Source organism: Bos grunniens, chromosome X (genome assembly GCF_055505025.1).
Source record: "Bos grunniens cultivar Pamir isolate PY7600 chromosome X, Bosgru_T2T1.0, whole genome shotgun sequence".
In the NCBI taxonomy this organism is placed as follows: domain Eukaryota; kingdom Metazoa; phylum Chordata; class Mammalia; order Artiodactyla; family Bovidae; genus Bos; species Bos grunniens.
In genome coordinates this window covers 47,297,155-47,318,402 of record NC_141194.1, presented here as the reverse complement: position 1 = coordinate 47,318,402, position 21,248 = coordinate 47,297,155, and the positions used below count along the sequence as shown (strand labels likewise).

The 21,248-nt window shown below is 38.0% G+C and overlaps 1 protein-coding gene across 1 annotated transcript in view; it reads right to left on the bottom strand.

Annotated features, from left to right (window-relative positions):
* Window positions 1-18,132, bottom strand: part of ZC3H12B (zinc finger CCCH-type containing 12B) — a 53,717-nt gene extending 35,585 nt beyond the window's left edge. Inside the window, exon 1 of the mRNA XM_086390102.1 lies at window positions 17,369-18,132. Coding sequence (XP_086246228.1) covers window positions 17,369-17,976 — 608 coding nt within the window. The 5' untranslated portion in view covers window positions 17,977-18,132. The remainder of the gene's footprint in view (window positions 1-17,368) is intronic.
* Between the last annotated feature and the right edge of the window lie 3,116 nt (window positions 18,133-21,248).

Genomic DNA, 21,248 nt, shown 5'->3' with positions numbered 1-21,248 from the left:
TCTGGGTGTCCCTCACTGTGGAGAATCTTTTTACCATTAACCTAGATGTTTTATCATTGGTACTGTATGGATGGAGACATGTTGAGGCTACTGTAAGAATAAGACGAAAGCCAGAGGCAGGAGGCTTAAAACCAAAACGTGAGAACACCAGAAAACTCCTGACTCCAGGGAACATTAATCTAAAAAAACTCATCCAAAAGCCTCCATACCTACAATGAAACCAAGTTCCACCCAAGAGCCAACAAGTTTCAGAGAAAGATGTACCATGCTAATTCTCAAACAATGCAGGAACATAACCCTGAGCATTAAAATACAGGTGGCCAAAAGTCATGCCAAACTCATAGACACTTCAAAACTTACTACTGGGCACTTCATTGCACTCAAGAGAGAAGATATGCAGCTCCAGAACACCAACGTAAACTTCCCTAACCAAGAAACCTTGACAAGCCACTTTTCCAAGCCCACCTACAGGGAGGAATCTCCACAATAAAAAGGAACCACAAACTTCCAGCATACAGAAAGGCCACCCCAAACATAGCTATCTAAACAAGATGAAAAGGCAGAGAAATATTCAGCAGGTAAAGGAACAACATAAATGCCCTCCAAACCAAACAAAAGAGGAGGAGATAGGGAGTCTACCTGAAAAAGAATTCAGAATAATGATAATAAAAATGATCCAAAATCCTGAATACAAAATGTAGTTACAGGTAAATAGTCTGGAGACAAGGACTGAAAAGATGCAAGAAATGTTTAACCAGGATTTGGAAGAAACAAAAAAGAGTCAATCAATAATGAATAATGCAATAACTGAGATCAAAACACTCTGGAGGGAACCAAGAGTAGAATAATTGAGGCAGAAGATAGGATAAGTGAGGCTGAAGATAGAATGGTGGAAATAAATGAAGCAGAGAGGAAAAAAGAAAAAAAGAATTAAAAGAAATGAGGACAACCTCAGAGACATCTGGGACAATGTTAAATGCCCCAGCATTTGAATCATAGGAGTCCCAGAAGAAGAAGACAAAGTTTAAGGCCATGAGAAAATACTTGAGGAGATAGTAGTGGAAAACTTCCCTCAAATGGGGAAGGAAATAGCCACCTAAGTCCAAGAAACCCAAAGTCCCAAACAGGATAAACCCAACGTGAAACACCCCAAGACACATATTAATCAAATTAAAAACAAAGAACAAATATTAAAAGCAGCAAGGAAAAAACAACAAATAACACACTAGGGGGTTCCCATAAGGATAACAGCTGATCTTTCTATAGAAATTCTTCAGGCCAGAAGGGAATGGCAGGACATACTTAAAGTGATGAAAGAGAAAAACCTACAACCCAGATTACTGTACCCAGCAAGGATCTCATTCAGATATGAAGGAGAAATCAAAAGCTTTACAGACAAGCAAAAGCTGAGAGAATTCAGCACTACCTAACCAACTCTTCAGCAAATGCTAAAAGATCTTCTCTAGACAGGAAACACAGGAAAGGTGTATAACTCGAACCCAAAACAACAAAGTAAATGGCAATAGGTTCATACTTATCAATAATTACCTTAAATGTAAATAGGGTGAATGCCCCAACCAAAAGACAAAGACTGGCTGAATGGATACAGAAACAAGACACCTATATATGCTGTCTGCAAGACATATATAGGTGTCATGTCTACAAGACACCTCAAAACAAGGGACACATACAGACTGAAAGTGATGGGCTGGAAAAAGATATTTCACTCAAATGGAGACCAAAAGAAAGCAGGAGTAGTAATGCTCATATCAGATAAAATAGACTTTGAAATAAAGGACGTGAAAACAGACAAAAAAGGACACTATATAATGATCAAAGGATCAATCCAAGAAGAAGATATAACAATTATAAATATATATGTACCCAATATAGGAGCACCACAATATGTAAGTCAAATGCTAACAAGTATGAAAAGGGAAATTAACAGTAACACAATAGTAGTATGACACTTTAATACACCACTTACACCTGTGGATAGAGCAAGTAAACAGACAATCAGCAAGGAGATACAACCGTTAAATGATATAATGGACCAGTTTGACCTAATTGATATCTATAGGACATTTCACCCCCAAACAATGAATTTCACCTTTATCTCAAATGCACATGGAACCTTCTCCAGGATAGATCACATCCTGGGTCATAAATTGAACCTTGGTAAATTCAAAAAAAATCTAAATCATTTCAATCCTCTTTTCTGATTACAATGCAGTAAGATCAGATGTCACTACAGGAAAAAAAAAAACTATTAAAAGTACAAAGATATGGAGGCTAAACAACATGCTTCTCAATAACCAACAAATCACAGAAAAAATAAAAAAAGATCAAAATATGCATAGAAATGAATGAAAATGAAAACACAAAAACCCTAAACTTATGGGATTCAGTAAAAGCAGTGCTAAGAAATCTGCCTCTTGAGAAACCTATATGCAGGTCAGGAAGCAACAGTTAGAACTGGACATGGAACAACAGACTGGTTCCAAATAGGAAAATGAGTAGGTCTAGGCTGTATATTGTCAACCTGCTTATTTAACTTATATGCAGAGTACATCATGAGAAACGCTGGACTGGAACAAGCACAAGCTGGAATCAAGATTGCCGGGAGAAATATCAATAACCTCAGATATGCAGATGACACCACCCTTATGGCAGAAAGTGAAGAGGAACTCAAAAGCCTCTTGATGAAAGTGAAAGTGGAGAGTGAAAAAGTTGGCTAAAAGCTCAACATTCAGAAAACGAAGATCATGACATCTGGTCCCATCACTTTATGGAAAATAGATGGGGAAATAGTGGAAACAGTGTCAGACTTTATTTTTGGGGGTTACAAAATCACTGCAGATGGTTATTGCAGCCATGAAATTAAAAGACGCCTACTCCTTGGAAGGAAAGTTATGACCAACATAGATAGCATATTCAAAAGCAGAGACATTACTTTGCCAACAAATGTCCGTCTAGTCAAGGCTATGGTTTTTCCAGTGGTTATGTATGGATGTGAGAGTTGGACTGTGAAGAAAGCTGAGCACCAAAGAATTGTTGCTTTTGAACTGTGGTGTTGGAGCAGACTCTTGAGAGTCCCTTGGACTGCAAGGAGATCCAACTAGTCCATTCTAAAGGAGATCAGTCCTGGGTGTTCTTTGGAAGGAATGATGCTAAAGCTGAAACTCCAGTACTTTGGCCACCTTGTGCGAAAAGTTGACTCATTGGAAAAGACTCTGATGCTGGGAGGGATTGGGGGCAGGAGGAGAAGGGGAAGACAGGATATGAGATGGCTGGATGGCATCACAGATTCTATGGATGTGAGTTTGAGTGAACTCCGGGAGTTGGTGATGGACAGGGAGGCCTGGCGTGCTGCAGTTCTTGGGGTGGCAAAGATTCGGAGACAACTGAGAGACTGAACAGAACTGCACTGAATGGAAAGGTTCATAGCAATACAAGCTTACCTCAAGAAACAAGAGAAAATGAAATAAATAACCTATCTCTACACCAAAAACAACTAGAAAAGGAAGAAATGAAGAACTCCAGGGTTAGTAGACGGAAAGAAATCTTAAAAATTAGGGCAGAAAAAAATGAAAAAGAAACAACGGCGACCATAGCAAAATTCAACAAAGCAAAAAGCTGGTTCTTTGAGAAGATAAATAGACAACTCATCAAGAGTTATCCAGACTCATCAAGAATAAAGGGAGAACAATCAAATCAACAAAATTAGAATTGATACTGGATAAATCACAACAGACAACACAGAAATACAAAGGATCATAAGAGACTACTATCATCAACTATATGCCAAAAAAATGGACAGCTTGGAAGGAATGGAAAAATTCTTAGAAAAATACAACTTTCCAAAACTGAACCAGGAAAATAGAAAGTCTTAACAGATCCATCACAAGCACGGAAATTGAAACTGTAGTCAGAAATCTTCCAACAAACAAAAGCCCAGGACCAGATGGCTTCACAGCTGAATTCTACCAAAAATTTAGAGAAGAATCTATCCTACTCAAGCTCTTCCAGAAATTTGCAGAGGAAGGTAAACTTCCAAGCTCATTCTATGAGACCATCATCACCCTAATACCAAAACAAAACAAAGATGCCACAAAAAAAGAAAACTACAGTTCAATATCGCTGATGAATATAGATGCAAAAATCCTTAACAAAATTCTAGCAAACAGAATCCAACAACATATTAAAAGGATCATACATCATGACCAAGTGGGCTTTATCCCAGGGATGCAAGGATTCTTCATCATTTGCAAATCAATCAATGTGATACACCACATCAACAAATTCAAAGATAAAACCATATGATTGTCTCTATAGATGCAGAGAAAGATTTTGACAAATTTCAACATCTATTTATGATAAAAACCTTCCAGAAAGCAGGCACAGAGGGAACATAGCTCAACATAATAAAAGACATATATGATAAGCCCTCAGCAAACATACTCAGTGGTGAAAAATTGAAAGCATTTCCCCTAAAGTCAGGAACAAGACAAGGGTGCCCAATCTTACCACTACTATCCAACATAGTTTTGGAAGTTTTAGCCACAGCAATCAGAGAATAAATATAAATAAAAGGAATCCAGATTGGAAAAGAAGAAGTAAAACTCTCACTATTTGCAGATGACGTGATCCTCTACATAGAAAACCCTAAGACATCACCAGAAAACTGCTAGAGCTAATCAATGAATATAATAAAGTTGCAGGATATAAAATTAATACACAGGGACCCCTTGCATTCCTATACACTAACAATGAGTAAACAGAAAGAGAAATTAAGGAAACAATCCAATTCACCATTGGAACACAAAGAGTAAAACTCTTAGGATTAAACCAACCTAAAGAAGAAAAGATCATGGCATCTGGTCACATAACTTCATGGGAAATAGATGGGGAAACAGTAGAAACAGTGTCAGATTTTATTTTTTGGGGTTCCAAAATCACTGCAGATGGTGACTGCAGCCATGAAATTAAAAGACGCTTACTCCTTGGAAGGAAAACTATGACCAACCTAGACAGCATATTCAAAAGCAGAGATATTACTTTGCCAACAAAGTTCCGTCTAGTCAAGTCTATGGTTTTTCCATTGGTCATGTATGGATGTGAGAGTTGGACTGTGAAGAAAGCTGAGCACCAAAGAATTGATGCTTTTGAATTGTGGTGTTGGAGAAGACTCTTGAGACTGCAAGGAGATCCAACCAGCTCATCCTAAAGGAGACCATCCTAGGTGTTCACTGGAAGGACTGATGCTGAGACTGAAACTCCAATACTTTGGCCACCTCATGCGAAGAGTTGACTCATTGGAAAAGATTCTGATGCTGGGAGGGATTGGGGGCATGAGGAGAAGGGGACGACAGAGGATAAGATGGCTGGATAGCATCACCAACTCGATGCACATGAGTTTGGGTGAACTCTGGGAGTTGGTGATGGACAGGGAGGCCTGGCATGCTGCGATTCATGAGGTCACAAAGAGTTGGACATGACTGAGTGACTGAACTGAACTGAAAAAAAAAAAAAAGACCTGTATATAGAAAACTATAAAACTCTGATGGAAGATATCAAAGATGACAGAAAGAGATGGAGAAATATGTTTTGTTCATGGATCAGAAGGATCAATATAGTGAAAATGAGTACACTACCCAAAGCAATCTATAGATTCAGTATAATCCCTATCAAGCTACCAAAGGTATTTTTCAGAGAACTAGAACAAATAATTTCACAATTTGCATGGAAATACAAAAAAATCTGAATAACTAAAGCAATCTTGAGAAAGGAGAATGGAACTGGAGGAATCAACCTGCTTGACTTCAGACTACACTAAAAAGCTACAATTATCAAGGCAGTATGGTACTGGCACAAAGACAGAAATATAGATCAATCGAACAAAATAGAAAGTCCAGAGATAAATCCACGTACCTATGGATACCTTATCTTTGACAAAGGAAACAAGAATATACAATGGAGAAAAGACAATCTCTTTTAACAAGTCGTGCTGAGAAAACTGGCCAACCACTTGTAAAACAGTGAAACTAGAACACTTTCTAACACCATACACAAAAATAAACTCAAAATGGATTATAGATCTAAACGTAAGACCAGAAACTATAAAACTCCTAGAGGAAAACATAGGCAAAACACTCTCCGACACAAATCACAGGAGGATCCTCTATGTCCCACTTCCCAGAGTAATGGAAATAAAGGCAAAAATAAACAAATGGGACCTAACTAAACGTAAAAGCTTTTGCACAACAAAGGAAACTATAAGCAAGGTGAAAAGACAGCCTTCAGAATGGGAGAAAATAATAGCAAACAAAGCAAGTGACAAAGAATTCATCTCAAAAATATACAAGCAGTACATGCAGCTCAATTCCAGAAAAACAAGCAACCCAATCAAAAAATGGGCCAAGAAACTAAACAGACATTTCTCCAAAGAAGACATACAGATGGCTAACAAATATATAAAAAGATGCTCAACGTCACTCATTATCAGAGAAATGCAAATCAAACCCACAATGAGGTGCCATCTCATGCTGGTCAGAATGGCTGGAGGGTGCAGAGAAAAAGAAGCCTGCTTACACTGTTGGTGGGAACGCAAACTAGTACAGCCACTATGGAGAACAGTGTGGAGATTCCTTAAAAACCTGGAAATAGAACTGCCATATGACCCAGAAATCCCACTGGTGGGCACACACACCAAGGAAACCAGAATTGAAAAAGATACATGTACCCCAGTGTTCATCGCAGCACTGTTTATAATAGCCAGGACATGGAAGCAACCTAGATGTCCATCAGCAGATGAATGGAAAAGAAAGCTGTGGTACATATGCACAACGGAATATTACTCAGCCATTAAAAATAATGCATTTAAATAAGTTCTAATGAGGTGGATGAAACTGAAGCCTATTATACCGAGTGAAGTAAGTCAGAAAGAAAAACACCAATACAGTATACTAACACATATATATGGAATTTAGAAAGATGGTAAAGATGATTCTATATGTGAGATAACAAAAGAGATACATATATAAAAACAAACTTTTTGACTTTGTGGGAAAAGGAAAGGGTGGGATGATTTGAGGAAATAGCATTGAAACATGTATATTATCACATGGGAATTAGAGTACCAGTCCAGGTTTGATGCATGGGACAGGGTGCTAAGGGCTGGTGCACTAGGATAACCCTGAGGGATGGGACGGGGAGGGAGGTGGGAAGGGGGTTCAGGATGGTGAACAGATGTACACCCATGGCTGATTCATGTCAATGCATTGCAAAAATCACTGCAATATTGTAAAGTAATGAGCATCAAATTAAAATAAATAAATTAATTTAAAATTAAAAAAATTATTATAAAAATAATATTACAAATAAAATTATGTATAAAAACAAGTACATATAGTTACAGGTCAATATATATGAACCCCATGGTAACTTCAAAGCAAAAACTTACAAGAGATACACAAAAATCTAGAGAGGAACACAAGGATACCACTAAAAAATCATCAAACTACAAGAAGACAGGAATAGAGAAGAACTATAGAAATAACCAGAAAACAAGTAACGAAATGGCAATAAGTACATACCTACATGTAATCACTTTAAATGTCAATGGATTAATACTCTAAATCAAAAGATACTATATAAACAAAACATTAAATTCTCCAGAAAAAAAAAAACACTAGAACTAATAAATATATTCAGTCATGTTATAGGATACAAATGTTAATATAAAAAATCTTGTTAATAAAAAAATTTTTGTTCAGTTGCTGAGTCATGCCCAACTCTTTGCGACCCCATGGGCTGTAGCATGCTAGGTTTCCTTGTCCTTCGCCATCTCCCAGCGTTTGCTCGAATTCACATCCATTGAGTCGGTGATACTATCCAACCATCTTATCCTCTGTCAGCCCCTTCTCACTCTGCCTTCAATCTTTCCCAGCATCAGGGTCTTTTTCAATGAGTCAGCTCCTTGCATCGTGCCCAAAGTATTGGAGTTTCAGCTTCAGCATTAGTCCTGATGAATACTTAGGGTTGATTTCCTTTAGGATTGAGTTCTTACCGCCCTCCAAAAAAAGCACGAGGTAAAATCTAGTAAAGGACTCAGCACCGTATGGGAACAGCCTGCTTTACTCAGTTCACCCATTCATATTAAAAAAAAAAAAAAAATCTGTGAAATTTCTGTACACTAACAATGACCTTTCAGAAAGTGAAATTAAGGAAACAATCTCACTAACCATCTCATCAAAAAGAACAAAATAGTTAGGGATAAAGCTACCTAGATCTACCAAATAAAGCTACCAATATGACCTAGATCAAATCCCTTATGATTATACAGTGGAAGTGAGAAATAGATTTAAGGGGACCAGATTTGATAGACAGAGAGCCTGATGAACTACGGATGGAGGCTTTTGACATTGTACAGGAGACAGGGATCAAGACCATCCCCAAGAAAAAGAAATGCAAAAAAGCAAAATGGCTGCCTGAGGAGGCCTTACAAATAGCTGTGAAAAAAAGAGAAGCAAAAAACAAAGGAGAAAAGGAAAGATATACCCATTTGATTTCAGAGTTCCAAAGAACAGCAAGGAGAGTTAAGAAAGCCTTCTTCAGTGATCAATGCAAAGAAATAGAGGAAAATAATACAATGGGAAACACTAGAGATCTCTTCAAGAAAATTAGAGATACCAAGGAAACATTTTATGCAAAGATGGGCTCAAAAAAGGACAGAAGTGGTAGGGACCTAACAGAAGCAGAAGATATTAAGAAGAGGTGGCAGGAATACACAGAAGAACTGTACAAAATAGATCTTCACGACCCAGATAATCATGATGCTGTGATCACTCACACTCACCTAGAGCCAGACATCCTGGAATGGGAAGTCAAGTGGGCCATAGGAAGCATCACTATGAACAAAGCTAGTGGAGCTAGTGGAATTCCAGTTGAGCTATTTCAAATCTAAAAGATGGTGCTATGAAAGTGCTGCACTCAATATGTCAGCAAATTTGAAAAATTCAGCAGTGATCACATGACTGGAAAAGGTCATTTTTCATTCCAATCCCAAACAAAAGGCAATGCCAAAGAATGCTCAAACTACTGCACAATTGCACTCATCTCACATGCTAGTAAAGTAATGCTCAAAATTCTCCAAGCCAGGCTTCAGCAATACATGAACCGTGAACTTCTAGATGTTCAAGCTGGTTTTAGGAAAGGCAGAGGAACCAGAGATCAAACTGCCAACATCCTTTGGATCATCAAAAAACCAAAGAGAGTTCCAGAAAAACATCTATTTCTGCTTTATTGACTATGCCAAAGCCTTTGACTGTGTGGATCACAAGAAACTTTGGAAAATTCTGAAAGAGATAGGAATACCAGACCACCTGACCTGCCTCTTGAGAAACCTCTATGCAGGTCAGGAAGCAACAGTTAGAACTGGACATAGAACAACAGACTGGTTCCAAATAGGAAAAGGAGTACGTCAAGGCTGTATATTTTCACCCTACTTATTGAACTTATATGCAAAGTACATCATGAGAAATGCTGGGCTGGAGGAAGCACAAACTGGAACCAAGATGGCTGGGAGAAATATCAATAACCTCAGATATGCAGATGACACTATCCTTATGGCAGAAAGTGAAGAAGAACTAAAGAGCCTCTTGATGAAAGTGAAAGAGGAGAGTGAAAAAGTTGGCTTAAAGCTCAACATTCAGAAAACGAAGATCATGGCATCTGATCCCATAACTTCATGGAAAATAGATGGGGAAACATTGGACACAGTGTCAGACTTTATTTTGGGGGGCTCCAACATCACTGCAGATGGTGATTGCAGCCATGAAATTAGAAGACACTTACTCCTTGGAAGGAAAGTTATGACAAACCTAGGCAACATAGTAAAAAGCAGAGACATTACTTCATCAACAAAGGACCAGCTAGTCAAGGCTATGGTTTTTCCAATAGTCATGTATGGATGTGAGAGTTGGACTAGGAAGAAAGCTGAGTGCCGATGAATTGATTCTTTTGAACTGTGGTGTTGGAGAAGACTCTTGAGAGTCCCTTGGACTGCAAAGAGATTCAACCAATCCATCCTAAAGGAGATCAGTCCTGGGTGTTCATTGGAAGGATTGATGTTGAAGTTGAAATTCCAATACTTTGGCCACCTGATGCGAAGAGATTACTCATTTGAAAAGACCCTGATGCTGGGAAAGATTGAGGGCAGGACGAGAAGGGAACGACAGAGGATGAGATGATTAGATAGCATCACCGACTCAATGGACGTGGGTGTGGGTGGACTCCCGGGGATGGTGATAGACAGGGAGGCCTGGCATGCTGCGGATCATGGGGTCACAAAGATTTGGACACGACTGAGCGACTGAACTGAAAGCTACCTAAGAAGGTAAATGCCATGTGCTCAGAAAACTATAAGATGATGAAAGAAATTGAGGAAAACACAAACAGATTGAAAGATACACCCTGTTTTTTAATTCAGTTCAGTTCAGTTCAGTCACTCAGTCGTGTCCGAATCTTTGTGACCCCATGATCTGCAGCACGTCAGGCCTCCCTGTCCATCACCAACTCCCAGAGTTCACTCAGACTCATGTCCATCGAGTTGGTGATGCCATCCAGCCATCTTATCCTCTGTCATCCCCTTCTCCTCCTGCCCTCAATCTTTCTCAGCATCAGGGTCTTTTCCAATGAGTCAGCTCTTCACATCAGGTCACCAAAGTATTGGAGCTTCAGCTTCAACATCAGTCTTTCCAATTAACACCCAGACTGATTTCCTTTAGGATGGATTGATTGTATCTCCTTGCAGTCCAAGGGACTCTCAAGAGTCTTCTCCAACACAACACTTCAAAAGCATCAATTCTTCGGCACTTAGGTTTCTTCATAGTCCAACTCTGAAATCCATACATCACCATTGGAAAAACCATTGTCTTGACTAGACGGACTTTTGTTGGCAAAGTATTGTCTCTGCTTTTTAATATGCTGCCTAGGTTGCTCATAACTTTCCTTCCAACGAGTAAGTGTCTTTTAATTTCATGGCTGCAATCACCATCTACAGTGATTTTGGAGCCCAGAAAAATGAAGTCAGCCACTGTTTCCACTGTTTCCCCATCTATTTGCCATGAAGTGATGGGACAAGATGACATGATCTTAGTTTTCTGAATGTTGAGCTTTAAGCCAACTTTTTTCACGCTCTTCTTTCACTTTCATCAAGAGGCTCTTTAGTTCTTCTTCACTCTCTGCCATAAGGGTGGTGTCATCTGCGTATCTGAGGTTATTGATATTTCTCCTGGCAATCTTAGTTCCAGCTTATGCTTCCTCCAGCCCAGCATTTCTCATGATGTACTCTGCATATAAGTTCAATAAGCAGGGTGAAAATATACAGCCTTGACGTATTCCTTTTCCTATTTGGAACCAGTCTGTTGTTCCATGTCCAGTTTTAACTGTTGCTTCCTTATGTGCATATATATAGGTTTCTCAAGAGGTAGGTCAGGTGGTCTGGTATTCCTATCTCTTTCAGAATTTTCCAAAGTTTCTTGTGATCCACACAGTCAAAGGCTTTGGCATAGTCAATAAAGCAGAAATAGATGTTTTTCTGGAACTCTCTTTGGTTTTTTGATGATCCAAAGGATGTTGGCAATTTGATCTCTGGTTCCTCTGCCTTTCCTAAAACCAGCTTGAACATCTAGAGGTTCATGGTTCACGTATTGCTGAAGCCTGGCTTGGAGAATTTTGAGCATTACTTTACTAGCATGTGAGATGAGTGCAATTGTGCAGCAGTTTGAGCATTTTTTGGCATTGCCTTTTGTTTGGGATTGGAATGAAAAATAACCTTTTCCAGTCCTGTGGCCAGTGCTGAGTTTTCAAAATTTGCTGACATTAAGTGCAGCACTTTCACAGCATCATCTTTTAGATTTGAAATCGCTCAACTGGAATTCCACTAGCTCCACTAGCTTTGTTCATAGTGATGCTTCCTACGGCCCACTTGACTTCCCATTCCAGGATGTCTGGCTCTAGGTGAGTGTGAGTGATCACAGCATCATGATTATCTGTGTTGTGTAGATTTTTCTTGTACAGTTCTTCTGTGTATTCTTGCCACCTCTTCTTAATATCTTCTGCTTCTGTTAGGTCCATACCATTTCTGTCCTTTATTGAGCCCATGTTTGCATGAAATGTTCCCTTGGTATCTCTAATTTTCTTGAAGAGATCTCTAGTCTTTCTCATTCTGTTGTTTTCCTCCATTTCTTTGCATTGATCACTGAGGAAGGCTTTCTTATCTCTCCTTGCTTTTCTTTGGAACTCTGCATTCAGATGGGTATATCTTTCTTTTTCTTCTTTGCTTTTCGCTTTCCTTCTTTTCACATCTATTTGTAAGGCCTCCTCAGGCAGCCATTTTGCTTTTTTGCATTTCTTTTTCTTGGGGATGATCTTGATTCCTGTCTCCTGTACAATGTCACAAACCTCTGTCCACAGTTCCTCAGGCACTCTATCAGATCTAGTCCCTTAAATCTATTTCTCACTAAGAATTAATATTGTTAAAGTGACTGTAATACCCAATGTAATCTACAGTTTCAATGCAGTTCCTAACAATACACCAAAGGAATTTTTCACAGAAAAAAAACCAAATAATTTTAAATTTTGTATGAACAAAATATACCTCAAAGAGGCAAAGAACTTGAGATCGAACAAAGCTGAGTAGTCATGTGCTCTGGCTTCAGAATATGCTACAAAACTGCAGTAATCAAAAGAGTATGTTACTGGTTCCAAAACAGACACATAGCTTAATGAGACAGAATAGAGCCCAGAAAAAAATCCCCATACCTTATGGTCAATTAATTTGCAATAAAGGAGGCAGGGATATGCAATGGAGAAAAGACAGTCTCTTCAATAAGTGATGCTGGGAAAACTGGACAGCTATATGTAAGAAAATGAAATTAAAGCATTCTCTAGCACCGTAAACAATCAGAGCATCTTATACTATCAGGTTTTTCATTTGATTATCCCATTGTCTTTGAGGGCTGGACCTTATTTTATGTTTCCCTATTTTTTCCCAGAGCACATAGCACAGTACTGGATGTTTCCACATCTCTGGGGATGGGGGCAAGTGTTTTGAGCCATACATGGAATATTTAGCAGGAATTGCTTAGCAGGCTATCTGAAGGTACATTTTAATATACAGATCTGTATAATCTTCATAAAAACTGTATTTTACTGATGAGAAAATTAGAGTTCAGCAAGGTTAAATGACTTGGGAATACTTGTTATAGATAATATGTACAAAGTGAGAACTTACATTTTCTGGCTTCAAATGAATAAAATAAAACTAATATTTTTAATCTATTCTGTGCCAAGTACTTTGCATATTCTGATTTAGCCTGCAGATGAGCAGAGGTTGAGTTCAGAGATTGAATAACTACCCAAGGCCACACAAGTTATAAATGACTGTATTAAAATCTGACTCCAATGCTCCTGCAATATAGTATGTGGCCATTAATGTCATTAAGAACACGACATAATTTCTAATAGCAGGGAATACATTTACAGAATCCTTTCTTCAAATATTATATTTTTTATTTTTATTAAAGTACAGTTGACTTACAATACTATAATAGTTTCAGGTGTGCAACATAGCCATTCAATAGATAGTATCAGTGACTCAATGAATATAAATTTGAGCCAGTTCCAGGAGATAGTGAAGGACAGGGAAGCCTGCTGTGCTGCAGTCCGTGGGGTTGCAAAGAGTTGGACATGACCTAGTGACTGAACATCAGCAAAGTTTTTTTTTATATAAAATATTGACTATATTTTTCTGTGATGTAAAATATATCCTTGTGTGTTATTTATTTTATACATAGCACTGAAGTGAAGTGAAGTTGTTCAGTCGTGTCTGACTCTTTGCGACCCTGTGGACTGCAGCCCACCAGGCTCCTCCATCCATGGGATTCTCCAGGCAAGAATACTGGAGTGGGTTGCCATTTCCTTCTCCAGGGGATTTTCCTGACCCAGGGATCAAACCCAGGTCTCCTGCATTGAAGGCAGACGCTTTAACCTCTGAGCCACCAGGGAAGCCCACCGTACATAAAAGGAAGAACTAAATGTATGGTCTTCCTTGACTTTCTGTTGCTGTAGTCATGCATTACATGCTTTCTGGGTTTCTTGACAACTGAAACAAAAAGAAAACTTGTGTTCTAGCTGATTTGCATCATCTGGTAAAAGGAAATAAACCAGCACCCCAATGTTCATCTCAGGACTGTTTATAATAGCCAGGACATGGAAGCAACCTAGATGTCCATCAGCAGATGAATGGATAAGAAAGCTGTGGTACATATACACAATGGAGTATTACTCAGCCATTAAAAATAATACATTTGAATCAGTTCTAATGAGGTGGATGAAACTGAAGCCTATTATACAGAGTGAAGTAAGCCAGAAAGAAAAACACCAATACAGTATACTAACGCATATATATGGAATTTAGAAAGATGGTAACAATAACCCTGTGTACGAGACAGCAAAAGAGACACTGATGTATAGAACAGTCTTATGGACTCGGTGGGAGAGGGCGAGGGTGGGAAGATTTGGGAGAATGGCATTTAAACATGTATAATATCATGTATGAAATGAGTCGCCAGTCCAGGTTTGATGCACGATACTGGATGCTTGGGGCTGGTGCACTGGGATGACCCAGAGGGATGGTATGGGGAGGGAGCAGGGAGGAGGGTTCAGGATGGGGAACATATGTATACCTGTGGAGGATTCATTTCGATATTTGGCAAAACTAATACAATATTTTAAAGTTTAAAAATAAAATAAAATTAAAAAAATAAAAAAAAAGAAAACAAATCTGTCATAAGAGCCTTCATCTAAGTTACCTCTCAATATCTTAACCCTATTTGGCCTATCCTCCATCTTTCTTCCCAGTAGTAACCACTAGTGTGTTCTTTATATACTTGAGTCTGTTTCCATTTTGTTATATTCCATTTTATTTTTTAGATTCCACATATAAGTGATAGCATACAGTATTTGCCTTTCTCTGTCTGACATTTTCACTAAGCATAATACACTCTAGATTCACCCATACTGTTGCAAATAGTCAATTTTCATTCTTTTTTATGGCTGAGTAATCAGCTTATGGACATTAAGTTTGCTTCCATATCTTGGCTATTGTAAATAATGCTACTGTGAACATTGGGCTGCGTATATATATATATATATATATATTTTTTTTTTTTTCCAAATCAGTGTTTTTGTTCCCTTCAGATATATACACAGGAATGAAATAGTTGGATCATATAATAGTTCTATTTTTACTCTCTTGAAAAATATCCTTGCTCTTTTTATAATGGCTATACCACTTTACATTCCCACCAACAGTACAGTAGGGCTCTCTTTTCTCCACATCTTCACCAACACACTTGTTATTTTTTGTGATCTATTTGACAGTAGCCATTCTGACATGTGTGAGGTGATGTCTCACCATAGTTTTGATTTGCCTTTCCCTGATTATTAGCAATGTTGAGCATCCTTTCATGTGCCTATTGGCCATCTGTATGTCTTCTTTGGAAACATATCTATTCAAGTTTTATGCTCATTTTTAAATTGAATTGTTTGGCTTTTTTTTTTAATATTGAATTGTATGCACTGTTTATGCATTTTGGACATTAATCCTAACAGTCATATCACTAGCAAATATTTTCTTCTATTCAGTAGGTTTTCTTTTAATTTTGTCAAAGGTTTCCTTTGTTATGCAACAGCTTTTAAGTTTAATTTCATGCCATTTGTTTACTTTAACTTTTATTTCCTTTGCTTTAGGAGACAGGTTTAAAAGCATATTGCTATGATTTATGTCAAAAAGTGTTCTGCCTATATTTTCCTTTAGAAATTTTATGGCTTATGGTCTTACATTTAGGTATTTAATTCATTTTTTCTTAATTTTTGTATGTGGTATCAGGGAACCCATAGCTCAGTTGGTAAAGAATCCGCCTGCAATGCAGGAGACCCCGGTTTGATTCTTGGGTCAGGAAGATCCCCTGGAGAAGGGATAGGCTACCCACTTCAGTATTCTTGTGCTTCCCTTCTGGTTCAGCTGGTAAAGAATCCACCTCTAATGCGGGAGACCTGAGTTCAATCCCTGGGTTGAGAAGATCCCCTGTAGAAGGGAAAGGCTACCTACTCTAGGGGTCGCCGAGAGTCAGACACGACTGAACAACTTTCACTCACTGGCTCAGGAGATAAAGAATCTGTCTGCAATGCAGGGGACATAGGAGATGCAGGTTCATTCCCTGTGTCAAGAAGATCCCTGGGTTGAGAATACTCTCCAGTATTGAGAACACTTCAGTATTTTTGCCTGAAAAATCAAGATATTGGCAAAGCTGTGTTCTTTCTGACAGCTGCAAAGAAGAATACTTCCCTAACTTCTTCAGTTTCTGGAGGTTGCTCACATTCCTTGGTTCACAGTCTCTTTATTACATCTCTCCAACTTCTTATTTCTGTCATCAAATCACCTACTATTCATTCTGAGCCTGTTGCCTCCCTCCCTCTTATAAGGACCCTTGAGGTTACATTGAGCCCACCATAAAATACAGGATAATTTTCCCCATCTCAAGGTCATTAGCTTAATCATATTTGCAAAGTTGCTTTTTATCATGTAAGAAAATATATTCTCAGATTCTAAGGATTAGGATGTGGACTTCATTAGGGGACGATTATTCAGTCTACCATGTTACTTCAGCTCAGAGACAATCATTGGGATGAGAAAAGTCATAATGGTACTTGCGGTTGTAATACAACTTGAAGGGTATAGAAATAAGGAGGTGATCATTCCTAGACTGGAAAATGACATACACCCATGTAGTGGGGGTAGGAATCATCACAATTTACATGGAGTTTGTTAAAGAGATTAATATAAATGCAATATGCATGAGAATTGTAATCAAGTGGGAGAAAGGAAAGATCAAATCACAAAGTCAAGCAAAGGGATACAAATTTGAGGTAAGCTTGGAAATTTTGAATTACTGAAAGCTCCCAAGTAAGCCCCCAAGTGACATTATAAAAGCATTATTTTCCGGATGATTTGTTTAGCCAAGTAGAGGTGGGAGAGGGGACCTCAAGAGGAACAAATGCTGATTGGTTACATCTCCTCTGAAGTATCACTGATGTCTAAGGTGCTTTCAGAACACCTGAAAACAAGCTGGCAACGATTTCAAAGGCAATATAAAAGGTCAGTCAGGATCATTTTAGCATCTTTCCATCAAGAGGAACACAAATCACAGACAACTAAGGACCTCCCATATTGTAAAGGAAGCCAATTTCTATGAGGTCAAGGCAGTTTTAAAGAAAGAGAAAGAAAATATACCAGTCTTACCTCATTGCCACATTACTTCCATCTATGACAACTGGCCTCAAATTGTCACTGTTGTCTATTTCATCTTCAAGAGACAGCTCAGGGCTTGTGATCTCTCTGGAGCTGGGCCCTCGAGGCCCTAACAGATTCAAGTTGACTTGCCCTTCCAAATCACCTTTGTTCCCAAGTCTGACAAGCTCTGCCAATACATCATTAATAAGCGATTCTGGACCCAGCTTGTTCAGCACTGATTGAATCTGTTCCTCTGCATAACCCAACTTTAAAGCAAAATCCATCTTGGTTTGGTATTCTTTTTCCAAGTCAAGCTTCCCATCATGTAGAATGCTGCTCTGGGAGAAGCTTGGATGATCTAGGCAGGGTGATCTACATAGCTGACGGTGTGGCTTAGAAAGGATATCCTTTTTATTCAATTGAACATCTCCCAGTTGGCATCTATTGTCATTGTTGCTCTTTTTAAGGCTCATTTGTTCAGGATCACTCTCACAGCCCAGCCACTCTTCAGAATCAGCATTGCCCTGCTCTGTATTCTCTTGCTTAGACTGCTGCTTCTCTTCCTTGGAGGCACTCTTCTTCATTTTTGGTGTTTCCACTGCAGCGGTGGCTGTCATCCCGGTCAATGGGCAATCTAAGGTCTAATCAGCTTTTTTTTCTTTTTAACTTGCTTGGAATTCATGTACATTGGCATTCCTTTGCATAAAATGTGGTGGCAGTGGTAGCACAATAGTTTGCCTGTTTGGTTTGTTATGTTTAGATGTTACCAGTTCCTACAAATAAACACACATATCATAATCATGTTTAGTAAACTTATGGAAAATTATTTTAGAATATGGTGCTTTCTTCCTAAGAAACTACAGGCTGTCTGATATATTTTTCTGCTTAAAATGATTGGACTCAAAATAATATCAAATGTCTTTTCAGATCACAACAGTATTAGACTATAAAATCAACTATAAGGAAAACAACTAAAAGAAAAGAAAAAAAAACACGTGGAGTCTAAACAGCATACTACTAAACAACCAATGGGTCATTGAAGAAATCAAAGATAAAATAAAAAAAAATATCTTGGGATAAAAATGTTAACACAATGACACAGAAATCTATAGGGCTGCAGGAAAGTAGTTCTAAGAGGGAAGTTTATAGTGATTCAAGCCTACCTCAGGAAACAAGAAAAATCTCAAACAAACCAATCTAAGTTAAAGGAACTAGAAAAAGAAAAACAAACAAAACCCACAGTTAGTAGAAGGAAATAAATAATAAAGATTAAAGCAGAAATAAGTGAAATATAAACTAAAAAGCAATAGAAAAGATTAATGAAAGTTAAGAGCTGGTTCTTTGAAAAGATACACAAAATTGAAAAACCGTTAGCCGGAACTAATCAAACAGAAAGTTTCCCCAGTGGCTCAGATAGTAAAGAATCTGCCTACAATGTGGAAGACCCAGGTTCGATCCCTGGGTCAGGAAGGTCCCCTGGAAAAGGGACTGGCTACCCACTCCAGTATTCTTGCCTAGAGAATCACATGGACAGAGGAGCCTGGTGGGCTAGAGTACATGGGGTCTCAAAGAGTTGGACACGACTGAGTGAGTAACAGACACATCAAAAAAGAGAAGGCCTAGATAAATAAAATCATAAATGAAAAAAAAAATTACAACTGACAACACAAAAATACAAAAAATAACAAGAAAATTACTATAAACAAATATATGCTCCAAAAATGGACAACCTAAAAGAAATGGATAAATTCTTAGAAATACAGTCTCCGAAGACTAATCAGGAAGAGATAGATAAAAATACAAACAAACCAATTGCCAGGAATGAAATTAAATCTGTAATTTAAAACTTTTTAACAAACAAAAGTCTAACACGAGATGGCTTCACAGATAAATTCTACCAAACATTTAAAAAAGAGCTACTGCCTCTCCTCAGACTATTTCAAAAATTGAAGAGGAGAAAATGCTTTCAATGCTGCTTTCAAGCCAGTATTACCCTGATTAAAAAAAAAAAAATAGACAAAGATAATCTAAAAAAGAAAATTTCAGGCAAACATCACTGATAAACATAAATGCAAAAACACTCAACAAAGTATTACCAAACTAAATTCAACAGTAAGTTAGAAGGTTCACACACCATGATTCAAAAGTATTTTTCAAAGGGATGCAAAGATCTTTCAATATCCGCAAATCATTGTGATTCACCACATTAACAAATAGAATAAAATCATATGGTCACTTCAATTGATTTAGGAAAAGCTTTTGACAAAATGTAGCGTCTGTTTCAGAGAAGGCAATGGCACCCCACTCCAGTACTCTTGCCTAGAAAATCCCATGGATGGCAAAGCCTGTTGGGCTGCAGTCCATGGGGCCGCTAAGAGTCGGACACAGGTGAGCAACTTTACTTTCAGTTTTCACTTTCATGCATTGGAGAAGCAAATGGCAACCCACTCCAGTGTTCTTGCCTGGAGAATCCCAGGGACGGGGGAGCCTGGTTGGCTTCCGTCTATGGGTTCACACAGAACCGGACATGACTGAAGTGGCTTAGCAGCAGCCGCAGCGTCTGTTTACAATAAAACCTCTCCAGAAAGTGGGAATAGAAGCAACATACCTAAACATAATAAAGGCCTTATATGCCCCTACAACCAACAATATACTCAATTGTGAAATTCAGAAAACACTTCCTCTAAGATCAGGAACAAGATAAGATTGCTCACTCTCAGAGTATTGAAAGTTTTAATGACAACAATTATACAAGAAAAAGAAATGAAAGTAATCCAAATTAGAAAGAAAGAAGTCAAACGTCTTGCAGATGACATGATACTATATACAGAAACCCTAAAGACTCCACCAAAAAAAAAAAAAAACTATTATATCTGATAAAGGAATTCACTAAAGTTACAAGATACAAAATTAATATGCAGAAATCTGTAGTTTTTATATACAAGAAAAACCATCTATCAGAAAGAAAAATTTTAAATCCCACTTATAATTGCATCAAACAGAATCAAATACCTAGGAATAAATTTAACTGGGGTGGTGAAAAGCCTGTACTCTGAACAGGATAAGACATTGACAAAAGAAATTGAAGAATACACAAACAAATAGAAGATATACCTTGCTCATGGATTAGAAGAATTAATATTGTTAAGACATCCATATTACACAAAGTGATCTACAGATTCAATGCAATCTCAATCAAAGCATCAATAGCAGTTTTCACAGGACTAGAACAAATAATTCTAAAGTTTATATAGAACCATGAAAGACCCTGGATAGTCAAAGTAATTTTGAGGGAAAAAAAAAAAAAAGCTGGAGGTATCACACTCCTTTACTTAAAACTTTACTGCAAAGCTATAGTAATTAAACCAGTATGTAAATTGGTACAAAAAGACACACAAATCAATGGGAGAGAGCTCCCAAATAAGCCAATGCCTATAGGATCAATTAATTTATGACAAAGGAGACAGGAATATACAATGGGGAAAAGAGAGCTTCTTCAATAAATGGTGTTGGGGAGGAGAGAGTGGGATGAATTAAGAAGGCAGCACTGACATATATACAATATCAAGTGCAAAATAGTTAGCAAGTGAGAAGCAGTTGTATAGCACAGGGAACTCAGCTCAATGCCCTGTGATGACCTAGAGGGCTGGCATTGGGGCGAGGCAGAGGGAGGCTCAAGAGGGAGGAGATATAGGTATACTTATAGCTAATTCACGTTGTTGTGTAACAGAAACCAACACAACATGGTAAAGCAACTATACTTCAATTAAAAATAAATTAAAATGGTGTTGGGAAAAATTTAATACCTGTATGTAAAAGAATCAAACTGGACTAAATTCTTATACTACATAGAAAAATAAATTCAAAATTGATTAAAGATTAAAGTGTA